We start from the raw sequence: 20,635 nt of genomic DNA on the forward strand, positions 1-20,635 counted from the left end.
CAGCCAGGCTCTGCCTATGTTGGGATGTACCAGGCATTGCTTTCTGCCTTGTAAGTTTCTTATCCAACAAATTTACTTTGACTCTGAAAAGTCAACCTTCTGTGAAACTTAGATGTCTCCTCCACTTAGGAGTCTTCTAGCTCCTGGGTCTTCATCACAAGCCTATGAATACAGCAGTGTGAATTCACTTCAACCTACCCACCCAGTGCATGAATACCAAAAGGAGATGACCCAGCAACTTCCGGGGAGGCGTTCACACAGGTCATGGCAAAGGACCCTTTTCCACTCCCTGGTGGCACTCCTGTCCCCTCATACGCCGTTTCCTCTCATGCTTGAAGTGCCAGCAGGCTGCCTCAGAATAAGCATCCATCAAGAACGAGGCTGGGGAGAGCAGTTTATACAGAGAGAGAAAGGTTCCAGCAAGAGACATCCTACATCTCATCAGTCCACGGCCACAGGCCCTTCTCTCCATCAGAAGACAGAACTGACATCAGTAATGTGTGCTGGTTTGAACCTACACCCAGCCAGCGCCTGCCAGGAGCTGACAATGGAAAAACGACTGATATTTCCTTGTGAGTGAGTGAGCGAGTGAGTGAGTGAGTGAGTGAGTGAGTGAGTGAGTGAGTGTGTGTGTGTGTGTGTGTGATGTATGTCCCACAGCACGCAGATGGAGGTCACGGGACAACCTTTTCAGTCCTCACCTTCCAGTTTGCTGGAGGTAGAATGTCTCTATCTCGTTCACCACTTCATACACCGGGCTTCTCTGCCTCTGCCTTCCATTCATCTCCTCGTGGGGGTGCTGGCATTAGTAGAGACCTGTTCTTCTGCAGCTATCTTTATGTGGGTTCTGGGGGGTTCTGACCTCAAGTCAGCAGACTTACACAGTGAGTGCTTTACCAATGAAGTGTCGCCCCAACCCAGGACCAATATTTCTACAAACAAAAACTGACCATTAGGGGTGTAGAGTAGTAGAGCATTTGCCTAATGTGCTCAAAGCCAGAGGTTTGACACCCCTCCCTGCCCCCCAAGAACTTTCTCCCCACCAAAATAAAAATAAATAAATAAAAAGAACTGACCAGTGAGTGGGTCTCTGACTCTGAACATCAGGGGAAATTTGCATAAAGCTCTTTAAGTTTATTGCAGGTCTAGGACTCAAACCCAGGACCTGGGCATGCTAATCAAAATTTCCTTCTAAATTACACCACTAGCCCAAGCATAAACTGTAAATATGTAGGTGTATAGACATGTTTTCATGGTGTGTGCACATGTACCTGGAAGCCAGAGGTGGATTCTGGGTGTCTTTCTCAATCATTCTTCACCTGGGCTTTAGACAGAGTCTCTCACTGAACCTGTAGCTTACCAAGTCTAATAATAGACTGGCTGGCCAGTGCACTCTAGGGATCCTCCTGTCTCCACCCCCGAGTCCTGGGAACACAAGCTCCCATGCTCAGCTTTTTATATGGGTTATCGGGATGAGAACCTAGGTCCTCAATTTGTGTAGCAAGCATCTTACCAACTTACCCTTCTCCCAAGTTACGTGTGTGTGTGTGTGTGTGTGTGTGTGTGTGTGTGTGTCTGTGTCTGTGTCTGTGTGTCTGTGTGTGTGTCTATCTATGTGACTATATGACCATGGAGGCCAGAAGAGGGCATCAGATCCCCTGGAGCTGGAGTCACAGAGAGCTGTGAGCCACTTGGGGTGGGCACTGGAAATGCAACACCAGTCCTCTGGGGAAATAGCATATGCTCTTAACCACTGAGCCATCTCTCCAGCTCCATAAAGATTTTAAAAGCAAATTAAGGGGGCTAGAGAGATGGCTCTGTGGTTAAAAGCACATACTTCTCCTGTAGAGAACCCAAGTTCAACTCCCAGCATGCACACTCTCCAGCAGCTCACAACCACCTGTAACTCCAGGTCTAAGGAGATCCAATGCCTCTGGTCTCTACAGGCGCGCGCGCACACACACACACACACACACACGCACACACACACACACACACAAAAAAAAAAAAACAAAATTCAAAAACTCAAAAAGAACAGAGCAAATTAAAATCCACTTCTGGTCCAGGTATGGCTGGTTCATGCCTATAATCCCAGAACTCAGAAGGGACACAGGCTACACACAAGTTTCAGGCTTCTCAGGCTACCTAGGGTGACCTTATCTCAAAAAACAAAAGTAAATAAATGAAATGAAAACCTAGTTGTGAGTTTATACATGTTTGGAGTAAGAAAAAAGAACATGGGAAAACTAAAGTCACTCCAACCCAGCAGTCCAATCTCATGGCCACAGACAGCGTTGAGGCAAATGTCCCTGTCCAGCAGACTGGCCTGTGCAGCTCACTTATTCCAAGTTCCATTCAGAGCCACAGTCCCTGGGAGTCAGTTATAATAGGACACGGCTTTTATGTGATCAGCCTCAGAAACAAATGCCTCTGATACCCCCTGCTCTCTCCGATGTGCCCTGCAGACGAGTTCCCACTTGGTCCCTGTGTATACAAACTGCCCTTTGGTGGCAGCAACATCTGTTTTTGAAAGGCTTCTGTTCCTTGTGGCAATCTGATTAATTGAACAAAGCGCACAGAGAGTACCGCATACAATGCCTGGTTCTCGGTAGGGGTTTGTGGTCTGTCTTCAGGACTCAACCTGACAACCACCTGGGAGTGGGTGGAAACTGCGGTTCCCGGGCCACCCAAACCAATGCTTGCCTTCTGAGGATTCTAGAAGACGGGCAAAATGCTGTGTGCTACTCTCTTAAGTGTAAGGCTTAAGTCCTGAACATTTAAAAAAAAAAAAAACAAACCCAAGACCTCTTGTCTCCCCATAAAGAAAGGCGCTACAGAAACCCAAGGCATGGTAGTCGCTTCTGAAAGGAAGGGGAAAAAAAAAAATACTGGCTCACAAAATATCCATCCTTGTGCATCCACAGATAAGGTTCTTTTATAATCCTGTTCCCCAGAGAGCCATTTATTTGGTGCAGCCAGTGTGCATAGCAGACACTGTAGAAGCCATCAAGATAACACGAATAACAACCCAGTGGACTTTTGAAGTGTAAACATAAAAGTCTATTAAGAATACAATGTTGGTTTAATCCCAAGACAAAAAATTTACTTAATGAAAAGCACAACTCATCTCAAGAAGGAAATATCGATACCAGCTGTGGGCAGCAAACGAGGGGATTCCTTCCAGGGAACATCTGAATTGCAACCCACTGCCTTTCCAATATTTACTCTGGACATAAAGTCTCGAATACTTTTCCGAGGATCTCATTTTTCTCCAGGAGGAGGAGGAGGTCAGAGAGGAGTCTGGGCAGGGCTAAAAGGAGAGCTTGGCAGAGCCTGAGAATGCAGGCCTGCTGGCCCCAGAGGGTTGGCCCTGACTTCTTGCCTCCCTTCCCTGCACAGAGCTGGGAGCAGCCTCCTCTCTCTCACAGGCGCTAATGAGGACCCCAGCTGAGAGCTCACTCCAGCTGCCTTGGGCCTAAAGAGATCAGTGACAGTGACAGCCTTATGCAGCTGACTGTCCTAACGGCATCTAACTGGAACACTGCATTCTCCAACAAACTCCACTTTTTAGCAACACCTCTAGCCACCTCCTAGAGTTTTGTTTTGTTTTGTTTTTACTATATTACAGAGAAGCAACAGGATGACCAGCCCTGGGGTGCTAAAATAATGTGGGCGTGGTGACACACAGATTTTGACATCCCGGCTATCTGGGAGTCTGGCGCAGGGAAATCAAAAGTTCAGGGCCATGGCGCTGGAGAGATGGCTCAGTGGTTAAGAGCAATTGTTCTTGCAGAGGTCCTGGGTTCGATTCCTAGCACCCAGATTATCCAAAGGCATCTGTCAACATGCAGGCAAGACACTCACAGACATAAAAAGAAATAAAACATTTTTAAAAGTTGTTTGTTTATTTGGTTGGTTTGGTTTGGCTTTAAGTTTAAGATCAACATGAGCAATTTAGCGAGACTGTCTCAAAAAAAAAAAAAAATTAGGGCAGACATAGTCTCGGATCGCTTTCTCAGACCTTGGGAGACAGAGGCAGGCGGATCTCTGAATGAGAGGCCAGCCTGGTCTATGTAGTAAGTTCCAGGAAAGCCAGAGCTACAAAGAGGGACCCTGTCAAAAAAAAAAATTTTAAAAAGCAACAATACAACAACAAAAAATTCGGGCCAGCCAGGACATGGCTAAGAGAGTAAAGGAGCCTGCCACCTGTCCTGATCATCTTGAAGAAAAGCAAACAAACAACAGGAAACACATAGTAGAAAGAGAATCAACTCAGCAAGTTGTTCCCTGACCTCCACACAAATAAACACAAGCTGAGAGACACAGCTTGGTAACCAGGCGCTTATCAAGCCGGCACAAAGACACAGGTTCAACCAATACAAGCAAACAAATACACACACACACACACACACACACACACACACAAAAAAAAAAAAAAAAAAAAAAAAAAAAAACCCTCTTCTTCAATCTTCTTCAATTATAATGTTCCCTGCTCCCACCAGGGCCTACCAGTGATGACAGAGGAGAAATCAACCACAACTTCATGTTTAAGTATGCGTTAAAGCAACCTCCCGTTCTAGCAAGAAGTAACAGGTTGTTCCGCCTTTCCTCCTGGGTGTAAATAGCATGCATTTATCCATTCTCTCAGTCATCCCGCTAGCCATTCCATATGGAAGCAGCAGAACTCCTGCAATAAACCGAAGCATCATTGGGAGGCCGGGGGCCTAGCTTTGCCATTGGCTCTGGGCTTTGAGTAAACCATGCAATGTCTCTAGGCCATGGTTTCCTCATCTCTTAAAATAAGGGCAATAATGGTACCCATTATTCATAGAGTTACAACGATTAAATAACTAAATTAACGCGAGTGCTTGGCAAAGAACAAGCCCTCAAGAGTTAATCATCCTAATGACAGTAATTATAATAATTACTATGAGTATTAAAAACATACACTCATTCACAGATAGGAGCCAGCAAACATTTTTGGCCATTCTGATAGAGCAAGGATCTGGAGAGGGGCACTGGATTTTTTTTTTTCCATGGCAGCTCCTCCAACATAACCTCCCTCGCTGGACGAAGGAGAAGGGTGCCCCAAGCCCCAGGGCGGCTTGCAGGGTTTGGACTGCTCCCCTCCTCAAGGCCATGTTTAAACAATTCTGAGCATTATGTTGCAGGTACCCATGACCATAGGAGGCCAGCCCAGCACAGTGCTCATCTTGCAGAGGCGCCTTTTGTGTGGGTTTTGGGTTACAGCTAGGCAATGCAAAGCCATAGAGCGAGTCGCAAAACGAGTTTTCATAATCTCAACCTGTCACACACCAAGCAGAGGCTCACGTTGACATCCCCACGGTAAGATTAAACATCATGCTTCAGCAGGCACTAAATACTAACACAGCTCCCACGTCAGGGGGACATTGATTAAAACTGATGTCAGTAACTTATGAAACACAATATGGTCTTCAGATGCTCTTTTGAAAAAAAAAAAAAAGAAGAAGAAGAAGAAGAAGAGGGGGAGGGAGGGCCCAGCAATCCAGGTGGCGTAAAACTGTCCGTACATTTTCCCTCCAGTGTACACCTCCTCCCACACACCATGCCTGGGTGCTTCTTCACACAGTTAATGTAAATGCACATGTGTAGAAAAGCATGCGAACGCCGCGGCTACATATGGTCGGAAGAAAGTATCCGGTTATTCTGCTGAGAGCCGTCCAAGATGTAAGGGTATACACAGCCTCCTCTTTCACATTACTTCAAGAGCTCTTTCTGTCCAGCAGAAGTTCAAAACTGCATCGAAAACATTGGCCTTCACAGCAGTTAGTTCACGTCTACTCTGTAGAGAAACTTGCCTTGCAGAGAGACTGGAAATGGAGGCCCGACCTAAGAAAACACATGAGCTATATAGTCACTGCTTAGGAATCTCTGGGCCTGGGCCTCGATGGAGGATCTTCAGTGGGGTCCGCGTGGAGGAAGGGGTGGAGGCTAACCTAGGGAACTGTCTCATTTAGGCCTATTCTAAATCACATCTTAATCGCTTCTTAAAGGAAAACCAGAACAGTGCAGTAATGCTGCTTGATTTTTGTCAAGACTGATTTTTTTTTTAATTTAAAAAAAAAATGCAACCCTTTGCCTTAGCTGTAACTAGTCTAATAGTCTGGGCAGCTTCAATTCTCGTGTCAACAGTGTGAAATTCACAAAATGGGATTATGTTGGGGGTGGGGGGGTCTGAGTTTGCTGAAGGTATAAAGTTAGTATCTGAAGGATTTATTAATGCTTCTCCTAGCACAGTGCCTTTCAGTATCTCAGAACACCTGTCAAATACTAATTCATTCACATATCTCCACTACAGGGCCTTTTCATAAAAAGCTGGACCTTCGACTGTAAATCACTCCTAAATTGTCCTTGTTGGCTTTCTTTCTAACAGAATGATGGAAAAATCACTAAGACTTCAATTAAGATTTTATGGGAACTTCAATCTGATGTTCCCAGTCCTATCTACAAGGTATCAGAACATCTATTCAAAAAGGAAACTATAAATAACCTCAACAGAGTTGAGTCGGCTTGACTTTTATGAAATGACTGAATAATTGGCAAGATTTAAAGATACTTTAACTACGAAGAATTAAAATAACCTCAGTAAAACCCTGAAAAAATATTGTTAGCCGATCATTTGTCATGTAGATTATGTACTTACTAGGCCTAATTAAACGTTTTGAACAAAAACCACTTGCTAATTACATTAGTTAATATGTTGATTGCTCAACTTGGCGCAAAAAAAAAGGAGGGGGGGGTCAATCCAATTTGTGTGCAGTTAGTGCTTTGGTAGAAAGACAAAAATCCTAAACTGGAGAAGTTATTTCATGTCTAAGACTATCATTATAACAAATAGCAGGTTGTGTCCTCACAGTCTAAGTGACAGAGAAGGGAGTGAGGGGTGGTGACCAACACCAAGGACAGGAGGAACCTTCAAGCTGGTAATATGTTTGCCACAAATCCATACTATTCATCTCATTGTATCCACTCAGGTTTGCCCAATTAAACCCCGATGGTGACCATACAAAGTCATCGTTCATATGCACATAGAAACTAAAAGTGATAGCAAAACCCTGGGAATCCCTTTAAATGCCCATAAAGGGTTTTTCCACACAAAAGGAAGAAAAGAAAAGAGGAGAGGAGAGGCAAAGAGGAGAAGAGATGGGAAAAACTAACATTTCCCAGGGACCTGAACAGATCAAAGGCACTTTATTCTCCAAGACCACGAAGTCTGGGTGCGACTACTTTACAGATGCCTGAAAAGTCTCACACTGGAAGCTAGTTCTTCTGTCTCTTGAAGGTTAGGGGATGTTCAATTAGGTCTGCAAAAGCTGGGACACACTGCCTTTTTAAATGGGAGGCCCTGCAGAGCAACAAGAGGCCAGGGCTGGCGTCTGCAGACCAGGGCTCCTGCCTGCCTGGGCCTCTGTGCACCGACCCTCCGAGACATGTTTTCCATTGGCTTGCTCAAAAGTCTGCATCCACAGTCATGAGGCACAAACTATTCGACAACAACATGACACAATTAATCAGAACCAGACTTCAAAACGTGTGTTTGTGGGGACCAGCAAACTCTGCAATGTGCCTCCGAGGGCGAAGGAAGCGATTGAAGAGACTTGCGCTGACTCTGGGGTTGGGGGGGCGGGGGTGTCTGTATGTTCACAAAAGATGCACACCAAATGGCACGTTATGGACTAAAGGATTTTCATAAATGATTTAGACATTTACATCTAAAACTGAAAAAGTCGACTGACTCACTGCCTCTCTCTCTCTCTCTCTCTCTCTCTCTCTCTCTCTCTCTCTCTCTCTCTCTCTCTCTCTCTGGAAAAACTGATGCCTGGGAGTTTCCGCACCAACAAAGTTGCACATTTTAGACGTAGAACATACCCTTTCTTAGCTTCCTTTCTGATCCAGGCGGATTCACCCGCACCGGGTTTGTCAGATTGCTCTTAGAGGAGTTGAAACTCCATTAAAAATCGAGACGAAGGGTCCTTAGTTAATTCAAAACTGTTCAATTTCACCAAACCCCGGAGCTAACAAAAAATCTGGTGGACTTTCCCCCCACCCCTTTGGACCAGGATTGAATTAGTTTAAAATAGTTACTGAGGCCTCCTTTGTAATCTGTAGATAGTAATTAATTGAAATCACATCACTCGCCTTTTGCTAACACGAACACGCTGTTCAAAAGAGAAAAAGAAAAAAAAAGAAAAAGATCAAACCATAAAAAGACAAATGCAGAGTGCAAAAGTGACATTTGCTGGGTACCCAACTGGTCCCAAGCTGCAAAGAGTTCTTTGCCATCTCCCAAGGGATTTGTGATCCTGGCTCTGGAACGTCCCTGGTCCCCAACCGCGCGCCCAGCTGCAGCCTTAGGAAAGGGGGGTGGGGCGGAGGTGAACCCCAGGCACTGAGCAAACTGAGAGGAAGGCTGTGAATGTGTTTCCGTTTGGATCTGGGATTAGAAAGACCTGTCCGCAAATTTTCTCCAAGTCACTCCCTCCACCCCCGATCTCCGGTGGCACTTCACCAGCCGCGTCTTGATTTCAAAGTGGGTACGAGGATGCACACCCGGGCATCCACGCCGAGTGCTGCCGGAGCAGGCATGCTGCTCTGCTCTGAGTCCTCCCAGGTCCCACACGTCTCGGAACGCGCGTCCCACAGCGACTGTAACGTCCCAGCAACCCACAATCCCGCGATGCTCGGACGCTTGGCGCCCGCGCTCCAGAAAACCCGCCGCTGCGAGGTCCGGGAGCCCCCGCCCGGGTCTCCACCCACCGCCCGCGGCGCCGCGGCGCCCCACTCACCCACGCACTCGTTGGCCTCGCGGGCCGTGGCGCGCTGCCAGGGCCGGTCGTAGTGGAAGGGCTTGCAACGGTCGCATTCGGGGCCGGCTGTGTTGTGCCTGCAGTCACACACCAGACTGTCGTCTCGGTCGCGCACGCAACGCGCCGCGTGGCCGTTGCACTTGCAGCGGCCGCCAACCTGCAGGTCAGACACTGCATAGAAATAGGAGTCGCGCGCCAGCTCCGAGTCATCTTCGTTCTCGTCGCCAAACGTGTGCAGGCGGCTGAAGGCCACGCGGATGTCGGTGGCCGTGACCCAGTCCTGCAGCACCGGCGAGTTGTCGAAGTCGTGCGCCGAGGGCCGCCCGTCCAGCGTGCTGAAGGCGATCAGGCCGCCGGAGAGCGGGCGCATGTCGGTGTGCGAGTCGGTGCACACGGCCTCCTGCTCGTTCTGCTTGGTGATGGGCGCGCGGTGCGGCCGGTTGTACATCTTCCGGCACTGCGTGGAATAGAACTGGAAGGGCACCCACGTGCGCCCATAGTCCATGGACTTGTAGATGGCCATGGACTCCGGCCGCGGCGAGCAGAACTGCAGGCTCACGTAGGTCACCTCAAACTTCTTGCCGAGCGACAGCGTTAGCGTCACGTTGTGCGGGAACTGCAGGTAGTTCTCGGACTGCCAGCACGTCAGATTGTGCGGGTTGTTGAGGTCGGTGAGGAAGGCAGGCGGGTGCGCTTTCTTGGGGTCGGACGAGTTGCAGAGGTGGCACGAGCGCAGCCGCTCCTCGCCACGCTCGCTCACCACGCAGTAGCGCGCCGGGGGCCGGCCGCAGGTGCTGGACACGCGCACGTCCTTGCCGAAGGCCGCGTTGACAAAGTCCGGGATGCAGCGGCGCGGGTGGCCGTTCTCATCCGAGCAGGGATCCGGCTGCGCCGCCTGGCCGGCGAACATGCTGAGCCCGGGCCCGCCGCGCACCGCGCCCACCAGGCACGCCACCGCGGCCAGCGCCGCCAGCGCCTCCCACACAGCGCGCATCATGCCGTGGCCAGCTTGCCCCGGCCCCGCCGCGCCGAGGAGTCGGTCCGCCCGCCGCACCAGGCGCCTGCGGAGAGAGGGGAGCCGCGCTCAGCCAGCCAGCAGCCAGCCTGTCCCGCGCCCTACAACCCTCGGCGGAGTGGCGGGCGACTGCCCGGCTCCCTGGGGCACCAAGCCCGGAGCTGCCCGCTTCACTCCTCCAAAGTCCCGGGAACCCGCGGGGGGGGGTGCCTCTAAGACTGCACAGCCCGCTCCCCTTCCTCCCGGCTTCCCCGGTCTCCCCACAGTCTCCCCGCCAACCGAGCGGCATGCCCGCGCCCGTCTGCCCATCCACAGCCATGCCCGCCTGGCTCCCTAAGTCTCTCGGGTGCAGCAGGGCTCCAGGTCCCCCAGTCCCGCACGGCTAGCGTCCCTTTCGCCCCCGCCCCCGCCACCTGGGGTCCTTCTCAAATGCCCCCTCCCCAGTCGCGTCCCCAAGTAGGGACTCCGCGTAGGGGACTTTACCTCTAAGTGATGGCAAAAGAGAAAGAAAAGTTTGCCTGGCCCCGGCCGGGGAGCCCGCGCGCCGGACCGCAGAGAGCCTCTCGCTGGCGGCTAGCAGGCGCGTCCTGTCTCAGCGCGGGTTTGCCAGCTCCATGCCCAGCGCGGCCGCCGCTGCCCCAGCCCCGGCCCCGGCCGCCACCGCCGCCGCCTCTTCCTCCCGAGTGACTACGCGGCCGCCCGACTCCCGCCGCGGTCGGACTGCTGCCCTGCCCGCGCCCGGGGCGCACACACACACTCAGGCTCGCTGGCGCGCACTCACACACGCACGCACGCCCCCGAAGGCTCCGCCGCTGCCGCCGCCGCCGCCGCCGCCGCCGCCGCCACTCGCGCTGGGAGTTGGGGGGCGGAGGGGAGCGCGGGGGCGGGGCCGCCGGGCGGGGCGCCGGCCAATAACGTCGGCAAGCAGCCGCCCGCTCGCGAGCAAAGTTTTCACCCCGGGAAAGAAGAAAGTTAAAGCCAACCGGCCCGGGATGCTCCAGAGGGCGAGAGCGAGCGGGTGGGAATCTGGGAGGCCGAGAGAGAACAGTAGAGACAAAGAGAAAGCGAGAGGAGCGCCGGGGGAAACCCCGGAGAGGGGGCAGGGCCCGCGCGCACCCTGTGGGGGGTGGGGTGGGGGCGAGGACGCCTTTCTCCCTCCCGAGTCCCAGCCAAACACATCTGTGTTTGTTTTCTTTTCTGCGCCGGGGTCCGGCCTTCCTCTAACCCAGCCTGGTGGCCCCCGGTGGCACGGCGCGCAGGGCCGTGCCCCTATGGCCACTCAGCCCCCAGAGGCGTGAGGAAGGGGGAACAGGATGGGGACGTGAATACTACCTGCTCTGTTCTTCCGCCCCGAGATCCTAGGGTATGGCGACAAGGGACAGCGCCTAAACCTCCCAGAGTTGCCACCGCCTTAGGCCCATCTGTAAAGAAGGAAATTTCCTTCCAGGCCTGTAAGCTGTGGTGGATCGAGGCTAAGGGCCAAGAAGCTAGGACGCACCTGGAAGGTGGCCTACTAGGTCTGTCCAGAACCTCGGAGGTGGGGCCAGGTCAGTCCTCCCCTGGAGCTGACTTCTCGACACTTCCTTGCTACTGTTTTTTTTAAAGTGTCCCTATGGAGATTCCCACACTAGCTCTGCAGAGTAACAATTGACTCCGTTTTTCAGCTGAGGACATTGAGGTCTCAGGGACTAAGGATGATTTGCCCCAAATCTCCAGGCTAGTAAAAACCAAATCTGGAGACAGTCATCTGGGCTCGTAGCCTGAGATGGCGGTCTTCTCCTGTGGATGGTGTGTCCTTTTCACTTCAGCTACTCTAGAGGCTGAGGCTTGAGAACTACTTAAGCCCAGGGGTTCGAGGCCCGCCTGGGCAACATACCCCATCTCAAAGCATCCTGAGCTTTCTCTCCACGTTTGTCAAATAGATAATCTCACCCAATTATAGTCTCGTGAGGTGTCCTCAGGCCACCCAGCTTCTGGCTTCACTCTCTGTCACCTTAACAAAAGGACTGTGGATGAGAAAGGTAACCTTTGACTGGCTGGCAGCCACAGCCCACGAGTTCAGGGGTGAGAATCTCCAGGGCTGTTGAGTTTGAAACCTAATTTCTGTTAAGTTTATTTCTCATGTAAAATGTGTGATGCAATTACAGACCTGGACTAAGCGCTCCAGCCCGGGTTCTGGCCCACGGGCTTCCTTGCTCCATGCATTAGGTCTGTCGCCTGCTTCATTTTGTTAGTGTCATTTTTTTTTTTTTTCATAAACTTTGAGAATCTAAGAAAGGGCCTCAGGGCTGGGCTGGCCCAGCTCATTCTCCTTTGGGCCAAGGCCTCCTTCCTGGTCTTCCTGAGAGCTGGCCACCCAAACCAGATCTTCCGGGGAGAAGGGGGGAGGGTTGCCACAGCCCAAGGAAATAAATCCCATGTCGTTGCAGGGGACAGCCCAGACTCCCTCTTAGTCTCTGGGGTTGTGTTTAGCTTTGCCTGCTTATGTCATTTGCCACTTTGTGCTGTTTGTTTATGCCGCCTTGTGGTAGAGAAGACCACAGGTGACTTACAAGGGTACTTAAAACTTGGCAAAATAACATAAATTAGAAATGAAGTGAAAGGAAATACAAGAAATGTTTAACCATGGTGGACTTTGAAATCTCCGTGGTATGCTGGGAGGCCACAGAGCACTTAGAAGAACACAGTTTGGAGCCAGCGTGCCTGGATCCAACTACTGTCTCAGCTGTGTGGCCCTGGCAAGTCTTTGCCTCTTTCCCAGCCTTGGCTTCCTCACCTATCAAAGGGAACTATCAGTATCTCTATCTCATAGGATTATGAGCATCCAATCAGTTGACACACAGGAACATCACAATTTGTAACACATATGCATACATAGTGTAACTACATAGCACACCAACTCACATATCTGCCTATGTAAACATACATAAAACCAGGGCTGCTCCAGTAACTTCCTGGTGGAGTGCTTGCCTAGCATGCAGAACGCCCTTGATTCAATTGTTAATGCTGCAACTAGGTGAATAAATAATGGAAAGCCAGCCATGCAGTTGACAGAGATACGAGTTATCATTATGAAACTGCTGAAGCTACACAGAAAATTTTTAATTATTTCAAGAACACTTAATTATGTGGAAAGAGTTTCATAACATTGGGAAAAGAAAATTGGAAAAACATAAAACATGCATACTATAGTGTCATTTCTATTTTTTTAAAGTGTCCATTAGAAGACATTGTTAATAGCAGTTATGTCTTGAGGAGATGGCTTATCTTTGCTGATACAGTCTCAGTTTTCTATAACACAAGAGGAAGGAAAGCTAGGAAAGAAAAAGCTAAGGGAAGACAAAGTAGACACGGGAATAATGCCAAGTGCACCCTGGGATGGCCTATTCGCCTCCTGTGGGTGGGCTACCAACTTGTTCCTAAGCTTTCCCGCAGCCAAAATGAAAAGGAGACCATGTCCCTTACACAATTCCCAGTGTCCATGAGATAAAAACAGACCTCTTGCTCAAGAGAATTACAGCTCTTCTTGGTACTAAAATCAGACAGGAATTTCTCCTGGGGGGCCTCATAAAGGGAACACAGTGTGAGATAATGAGCAAACATCCCCATAATAGTCACGACAGTGAGTTCCATGGGGCAGGCGCTGTGATCAGCCCTCCATAAGAGGACAAGCCGGGAACACACATTCTGTCAAGGAGGGGTCTGAAAGAGACAAATTGGGGTGCTCAGCTCCCTGACCTCGGAACGTCTTGGAGTACCTAAAAGACAGCACTACAGTTTTAACCATGCATGCTGTTCCTGCTGAGAGCTTTCCGTGGGTCTGAGGTGACAAGTTGGACGGACAGCGAGTTTGAAAGTGCCCTCCAGGGCTTGTGGTTTTTCTGCACTGCTGGCCGAGCTTAGGCAATGGGTGTCAGCAGGGAATGGGGAGACAGCGATTTCCATGTTTAGTATGGTCACCTAAGGTCTAACCTGATCTCCTTTAGTTCTTCCTGTTAGGCAGGACAGTCTCATCTTGCAATCTAAGAAGTCTGAGTCTTCTGGAATATGCTAGAACTTCTCTACCTCCATTCAAAAATCCATCTTTTTGCCACTTTTACGTTTGGTCCATTTTGACCTTGCCCAATGAATGACCCAGGTCTCATCTGTCTCTTTGCAGTTTGGAGATGAGTCCCTCTCTCTCTCTCTCTCTCTCTCTCTCTCTCTCTCTCTCTCTCTCTCTTGTTTGTTTTGTTTGTTTGTCTGTTTGGTTGGTTGGTTGGTTTTCCCCCTCCTAGGCAAAATGGTCCCATTTCTTCTTTTGGTGGTTTTTATGGAACTTGGGGTTTGTGAGCAACCTGCAGTCTCTCCCCCTGCACTTTGCAGTTATCAATGCCCCTCCTAAAGCATGCTGCCTTTTGAGGAGACAAATGAACAAAACAGATGTCCAAGTGTTTTCTTCTCAAAGTGGGGGTTATAAATACACCCCATGAAGGCACGTCGTCTCCGAGCAGCGGGATGCAGGGTACAAATGAGTTCAAAACAACAGTGGAGTTCTTGGGTGAGAAAGCAAATTCCCAGGTGTTTCTGCCAGGAATGCATTAGGAGGGAGGAGCCACCATTCTGGGCTTCCAGCCCTCCACACCTGAAGACAAAACATGGTAGGGAGGGGAGGATGGGACAATGGGAAAACTTATGAGTGGCCTGAAGAGAAGAATCCGGGGGCTCAGGGGTCCTAGCCGCTGACGAACAAGAATGTTTCAGAGGAAAGAGGGGCAGTGGCACATGCCTTGAAGGTCAAGATAAGATCTGAAGGGAGAAAGCCATGGGTGACCTTGACAGGCCATCGCTGCCGAGTGGCGGGGACACAAGCCAGTCTGCCTTAGGTTGTGGAGTGAAAGCGAGGTGAGAAAGTCAAGATAGCAAGTACAGACGGCTTCCAGTCAGCTCGATGACAAGCCGGTAGGAAAGAGAGCCGGGCCTAGCAGGAAGGTGATACGGGAGGAGGGCAGGCCTGGGCTTTCCATTGTTTATAAGATAAGGCTATTTGAACATGCCTTCTGTGATAGGAAGGAGCCGGCGAGCGAGAGAGGTGGCAATGTGCTCAGTCAGGTGGCCCGAAAGCTTCCCGGGTTTCAGTGAAATAGGAAATGACCGGATCAGCTGAGTGGGGGAAGGGCTGTCACACTGGAGGTATGAGGCACCCGAGCTGCGTACGCCCTTGTTCCCGGAGATAAAGACAATGCTTGCTGGGAAGAATAAAGGCCTCGCTGAGCTTGAGGAGCGCATGTAAGAAAGACAGTATGTAGTAGCCCCCAGCATCACGGGACACACACAGTAAACACAGAACCTCTGCAGCCCTTGTAAAGCCTAAAAATTAGACAGCTGTGCTACACCATAATTTGGCCAGGAACCATCTGCAGTTATTCCAATTGCAGCATCAAGAAACTCAAATCAATGACAGTTAGAGCAATTGCAGTTACCCCGGCTTTGGACAATGCCGCTAAGGTGCGTTTCGATCCTTTCTGAAACTTCTTCTGGACTGAGCGAGCTAATGAGAGCATCCAGGAAGACCAAAGAAGAAACACGGTGGGAGGTTACTGAGGAGGCTGTGACCCAAAACTGGATGCCAGAGATCAGGATTCCACAGGTGGAGAAGCCCCACCCCCACCCCCACCACGGGAGGGAGGACAAGGCCCAGGAGGACCAGTGAGGGTGGGGGAGTCCCTGGAAGGGACAATGGCTTAAAGACAAAGGGGCCAAGGTGCTGTTTGCATTGTTACCTAGATGCTGAAGACATCTATGGCCAGCACCTGGCTGAGGGAGAGTCTCTGATCTGCAAAGCAGGGAAGCAGGGGAACAGCCCTAGCGTGGGAGGTGTAGGTAGCAAAGCAGCCTTGTGCTGCTGGTCTTAAAGAAGCAGGAATCTTCAGGGTTTGTTCCGGCTATTGCTTTAATAAAGATGGGAGGATTACATTAATATCTATTAAATATAGATCAAAGCTTCTATGTTACTCATCTTAAGATAATTTCTTCTGGAACACTTTATTTTTTTCTTCAACTTTAATTTAGCATCTATTGTCAATAAGCTTTTTATTTTAAAGAGCTATATAATAATTACTCTCTACTTTTCAGGCCAGATGGTTCATTGCAATTATTCATCACTGTATTGGCTTGCCACACAAAAGCAGCCACAGGTAGTATATAAACTAACGGGTACTGCGATGTCATGGACACTAAAAAAAATAAATAACAAGTAAGTAAAACTAAAGATGGAAGGAACGTGGGTGGACTGGAGAGGGTAGCAGGCCCTGCCTTCAGCACCAGGTATATGTAGTACAGAGCAGAAAGAGCACTTCAGGAGGAGTAGGTGTCCCCAGGGGGAGTGGACTGTGTGGCATCGTGGGGGTGAGAAGAGCAGTCAGTGAGGATGATGAAGATTCAAAGAAGAGTGTACCAAGAGACGGGGCCCATAGGGCCGGGGCCAAGAGCTTGGGAGGAAGAGGGCAAGAAGACAGTACAGATCTGAGGGAAGTGAGCTGGATGGCCCCCATCCCATAAAGAGCCCAGAGCTCTCCCTTAGGTACTGATCCATTTACTGTAGTTTTTATTCCAGTTTGGGATAGAACCCAGGGTCTTACTCGTGCTAAGTAAGTGCTCTACCACTGTGCTTACACACTAGCACACAAGTCTTAACTGTTTTGGTTTTTGAGACAAGGTCTCGCCATATAGTCCATGCTGGCCTTGAACTCGAGATCCTCCTGCCTCAGCCTTCCAAGTACTGGGATGACAGGCGTGTGCCACTACTGCCAGTATGAGTTTTACCTTTGAAACCAAGCACATGCTGTGCCTGCTGGGCACATAGTCCTCTTGTGATCACTTTAACAGTCACGAGCCTCTTGTCTTCCTAAGGTTGAGTTAGGATTTTATTATTTCTATTTTACAGGGAGATCATTAACTCACCGCTGGTAAGAAGAACAGGTGTGGGAACTAAAATAGTTTTATGGGGGCTGGAGAGATGGCTCAGTGGTTAAGAGCACTTGATATTCTTCCAGAGAACCCAGGTTCGATTCCCAGCACCCACTGGATACCTCACAACCATCAGTAACTCCAGCCCCAGGAGATCCAACTCCCTTTCCTGAACTCCATAGGCACCAGGCACACACAAGGTACATTGACAGACAAGCAGGCAAAACCCTCATACACATAAAATAAAATCAACGGACCTTAATTAAAAAAAAAAAAAAGTCTGATGCCAGAGTTCACAGCTCTTGGCACCTATGGACAAGGGGGCTGTGGTGACACTCAATCCTTGGAGAGGAGGGGAGAGTTTGAGGTCTGCCAGAAGTGTGAGCGGTGGCCTGGACCCGCTCTTCTTCTGAGCACCTCTCTGCTGCAGTCAAGACAGACCTAGAGGACTTGGCTCCTAGGGCTCCAATGTGGACTTTCTTAGAAACTACAACCAGAGGCGATTTGCACTCATCTGGCCTCCCTCAATTGATCGTGTCCCCTTGGGAAACAGAAGTTGGTTTAGGCTAAGCCTTGACTCCTGCTCACCAGTTGCACTCAGTGTGTCTTTAAAGAAGTTACTCTACCCATTGGAGAATCACTTTCATCATTTTGAAGTGGAAATCACCACACCCACTTTATAGGACTGTTATTGGGATTTGAAAAGAGTGGATGTTCCATATATGACAGGCTTTTGTTTGATATGGGGGGGCGGGGAGCTAGGGATCTAACGTAGGCATTCCCATATATGACAGGCTTTTGTTTGATATAGGGGGGCGGGGCTAGGGATCTAACGTAGGGATTCACATACACTAGGACAGTGTACCACTGAGCTGTGTGCATCCAAGGCCCGGCCTGTTTTGTTTTTAATCATTACAATCCTCAGATCTACTTGCCAGATTTCTAAGCCTGGAAGAATTGGGGGTGTCCTTTCATTTCAAGCCTTCGAGAGTCTGGCTCACCAGACTGGCTACCTGGGCACTGTTCAAGGGACTTGCAGGTGCCTGGAGGGTTCTGGAAAGGAAGTTAGAACATAAGGAACAGGCCTGTCTGGTGTTCAGGGCTTCTAGAGAGTACTCCTGAATTCACTCCAGGGTTGGGTCCTTTATCTGCATCTCCAGGTCAGGCCTCCCTTGGTGCAGGCTTCTTGATTGAGGATTCCTGAGTTGAGTTGAGCATAGACGTCAGTACAAATCCTAAATCCACCCAGCCCTTTCATCCTACCAGGGCTCTTTGAAGGAGGGAAAATGCATGTGGATAAGAGAACCCAGCAGATGTAATTTATTTTCATTTGCAAAAACACTTTTGACAAGATCCCACCCTAAGTACTCCTAAAATAAAGAAACTGGGTCACAGTGGGGGAGGCTTTGTCATGGATGGAAGATCCTCCCTGAGGCAGGAGACAAAGGGTGTAAATGAAAGGATGGATCTCCGGGTGGAGAAACTTGTGGGGGGCCCCTGAGCGTCGGGCTGGGATTCCACTCATTAACATTTACAACGGAAAGGAGAGGATGCCCTGACTGAAACTTGCTGGCTTAGAGAGGACCCTGGAGTGATGCCACCTCAGAGAGGATGCCTAGAAAAACATCTGTGTGGGCACAGAACACAGGCAGGTGTATCTGGGTAGAAATAATTTGAAAAAGCACGAAAGGTTATTAGCTAACATTGGGAAATGATTCCTTCAAAACTCAATACAAACTCCTTAACAACAGGTTCCACTGAGATGCCCATTGGCATAATTCCTCCCTGAGCAGCATGGTCCTGCCCTCAACAGGATATTCAGTGCCTTTGACCCATGGCCTCTAAATACCAGGTGGTTTCCTCCGCACGCGCACGCGCACACACATGTACATACTACATCTCTATTCATATTTATTAATTGCCCTTAGAAAAGCCACTCCCACTAACTATTTCATCCACTTGAAATTTAGACCAATGTGACACAAGCACACACACACACACACACATTAAAAAAAAAAAAGTAAAGTTTGTGGTAAATATAAGAAACAAAAGAGGGACCAGTAACACTCAAGTCTTAACAAGTTACTCAAGTTCTCCTTTGGGTCCTCTTCTTACAGGCAGTGAGCTCCCCTTACTGCTCCTTACCTCCTCACAATGCTGAGTTCTGAGCTTTTGAACTGTTCCTGTTTATATATATGGAGGTGTTGGAAACCTCCTGGCTAGAGTCCAGTTGGAAGCATCCTTCATGATCCAGAATCCCATCCCAAGTGAATGAATTTGGTATTAGAAAAGAACCTTGTCAGGTAGTGGTTCTCAGCCTGTGGGTCACAACCCCTTGGGGAGTCACCGCAACATGAGGAATTGTATTAAAGGGTTATAGCATTAGAAAGGCTGAGAACCATGGCTGTAAGGGAAGTCTAGTCAACAGGGACCCTGAGAGTTTTTCACTCAAAGGTGTTTATAACCTGAGGTCAGAAATCTTCCATGCTTCCACGGGGCCAGACAACTCCCAGAGGAGGCTCCACGGTGGCCTAGGAACCTAGCTGGATTGGTGACACACTGAACAGAGAGGAGACTCCATCACAGCTCACCCTGGGAATGCAGGTCAGAACTCCCAAGGGCATTACTGTGTTAAGGGTTCAGCGGCAGGCCTTAGTGGCCTCATCTAGTCCACCAGCCCCAGATTACAAAGAAGGAAACTGAGGCAATGAGGACTTAGCAAACTGCCTCAGCATGAAGGTTCCCAAGAGATGACTGTGAGTCCCTGAATGGCTTGTGGGTCACCCATCCAAGCCCACCCAGACAACACCTGCTACATTCTACTCTGCTGATTTAGGTGGGGGAGGGTCGCGATTTTGATGGGGGAAAAAAGTTCTTTTTATTGAAAAATGATGACATTAGAAAGTTTCTGTGCTTAAAGGCGTGAGCTTCTGTTAACCACAAAATTCAATTATATGGAACAGCTTACTTTCCCCAAATGTCAGTAAAATGAGGTATTACTGGTTTATATACCACATGGAGAAAATCTAGAGACTTGACTCCAAGAGGCGGTATGGGGAGAGCAGACACGGATCACTGATTCCAAACAGATTGGGTAAGTGCACGGACATTTCAACCTTAATAAGGTGTCAGAGGAAACGAGGAGTTTTGGAGGCAGGAGGGGGCCCTTTTCTCACCACAGAAGCTGACATCAGTAGGGCCACCATGCCAGCCCCAGAACGATGCCAGAGACTACATACAGCTGATGTCTGTAGCTCAGCCTAGGGGGCCACTGCCACGCCTGAGGCTGAGCACCTGGCTTATGGGGTCTCACGGGGAGCTCCTTGGGTGGTCAGCAGACCCAGGATTGTGCACCTGCATTAACATCCTGTGATTCTGGGCAAAGCACTTCACCTCCCTGAGCACAGACTTCCTCTTGTGAAAAATACGGATAGAAACCCTCTCTTCCTCCCCCCACCCCCTTCTTTCCTTCCTTCTGTGGATATCAAGAGGCTGGGGGTTAAGTTCAGTGATCAAGTTTCAATTGTCAGCTTGATGAGAACTAGAGTCACCTGGGAGAAGGAACTCTGGACATGGTATGTGAGGGATTGTCTTTATTAGATTAGTGGAGGTAGGAAGGCCTGCCCACTGTGAGTGGCACCATTCCCTAGGCTAAGGCCCTAGACTGTATTTTAGAAAGTGAGCCGAGCACAAACATTTGTCCCTCTCTATTTCTGGACTATGGATGCCTAGTGACCTGCTTCCTCAAGCTCCTGCTCCTGTGATATCCCCAAACTATGAAAAAATTTGAGCCAAAATAAGCCCCCTTTTCCCTTAAATTGTT

The 20,635-nt window shown here is 49.6% G+C and overlaps 1 protein-coding gene across 2 annotated transcripts in view; it reads right to left on the reverse strand.

Annotated features, from left to right (window-relative positions):
• The window catches only part of Ntn1 (netrin 1), a 201,211-nt gene that overhangs the window by 176,501 nt on the left and 4,075 nt on the right, over nt 1-20,635 (reverse strand). The window contains exons 1-2 of one of the 2 annotated variants that reach the window (XM_028869390.2): nt 10,348-10,661; nt 8,829-9,910 (exon numbers count right to left, since the gene is read on the reverse strand). In XM_028869390.2, the coding sequence (XP_028725223.1) occupies nt 8,829-9,846 (1,018 nt within the window). In that variant the 5' untranslated portion in view covers nt 9,847-9,910; nt 10,348-10,661. Of the gene's footprint in view, nt 1-8,828; nt 9,911-10,347; nt 10,662-20,635 lie in introns of those variants that run through there. The other variant, XM_028869391.2, reaches the window with a different exon arrangement.

Source organism: Peromyscus leucopus, chromosome 8b (genome assembly GCF_004664715.2).
Source record: "Peromyscus leucopus breed LL Stock chromosome 8b, UCI_PerLeu_2.1, whole genome shotgun sequence".
In the NCBI taxonomy this organism is placed as follows: Eukaryota; Metazoa; Chordata; class Mammalia; order Rodentia; family Cricetidae; genus Peromyscus; species Peromyscus leucopus.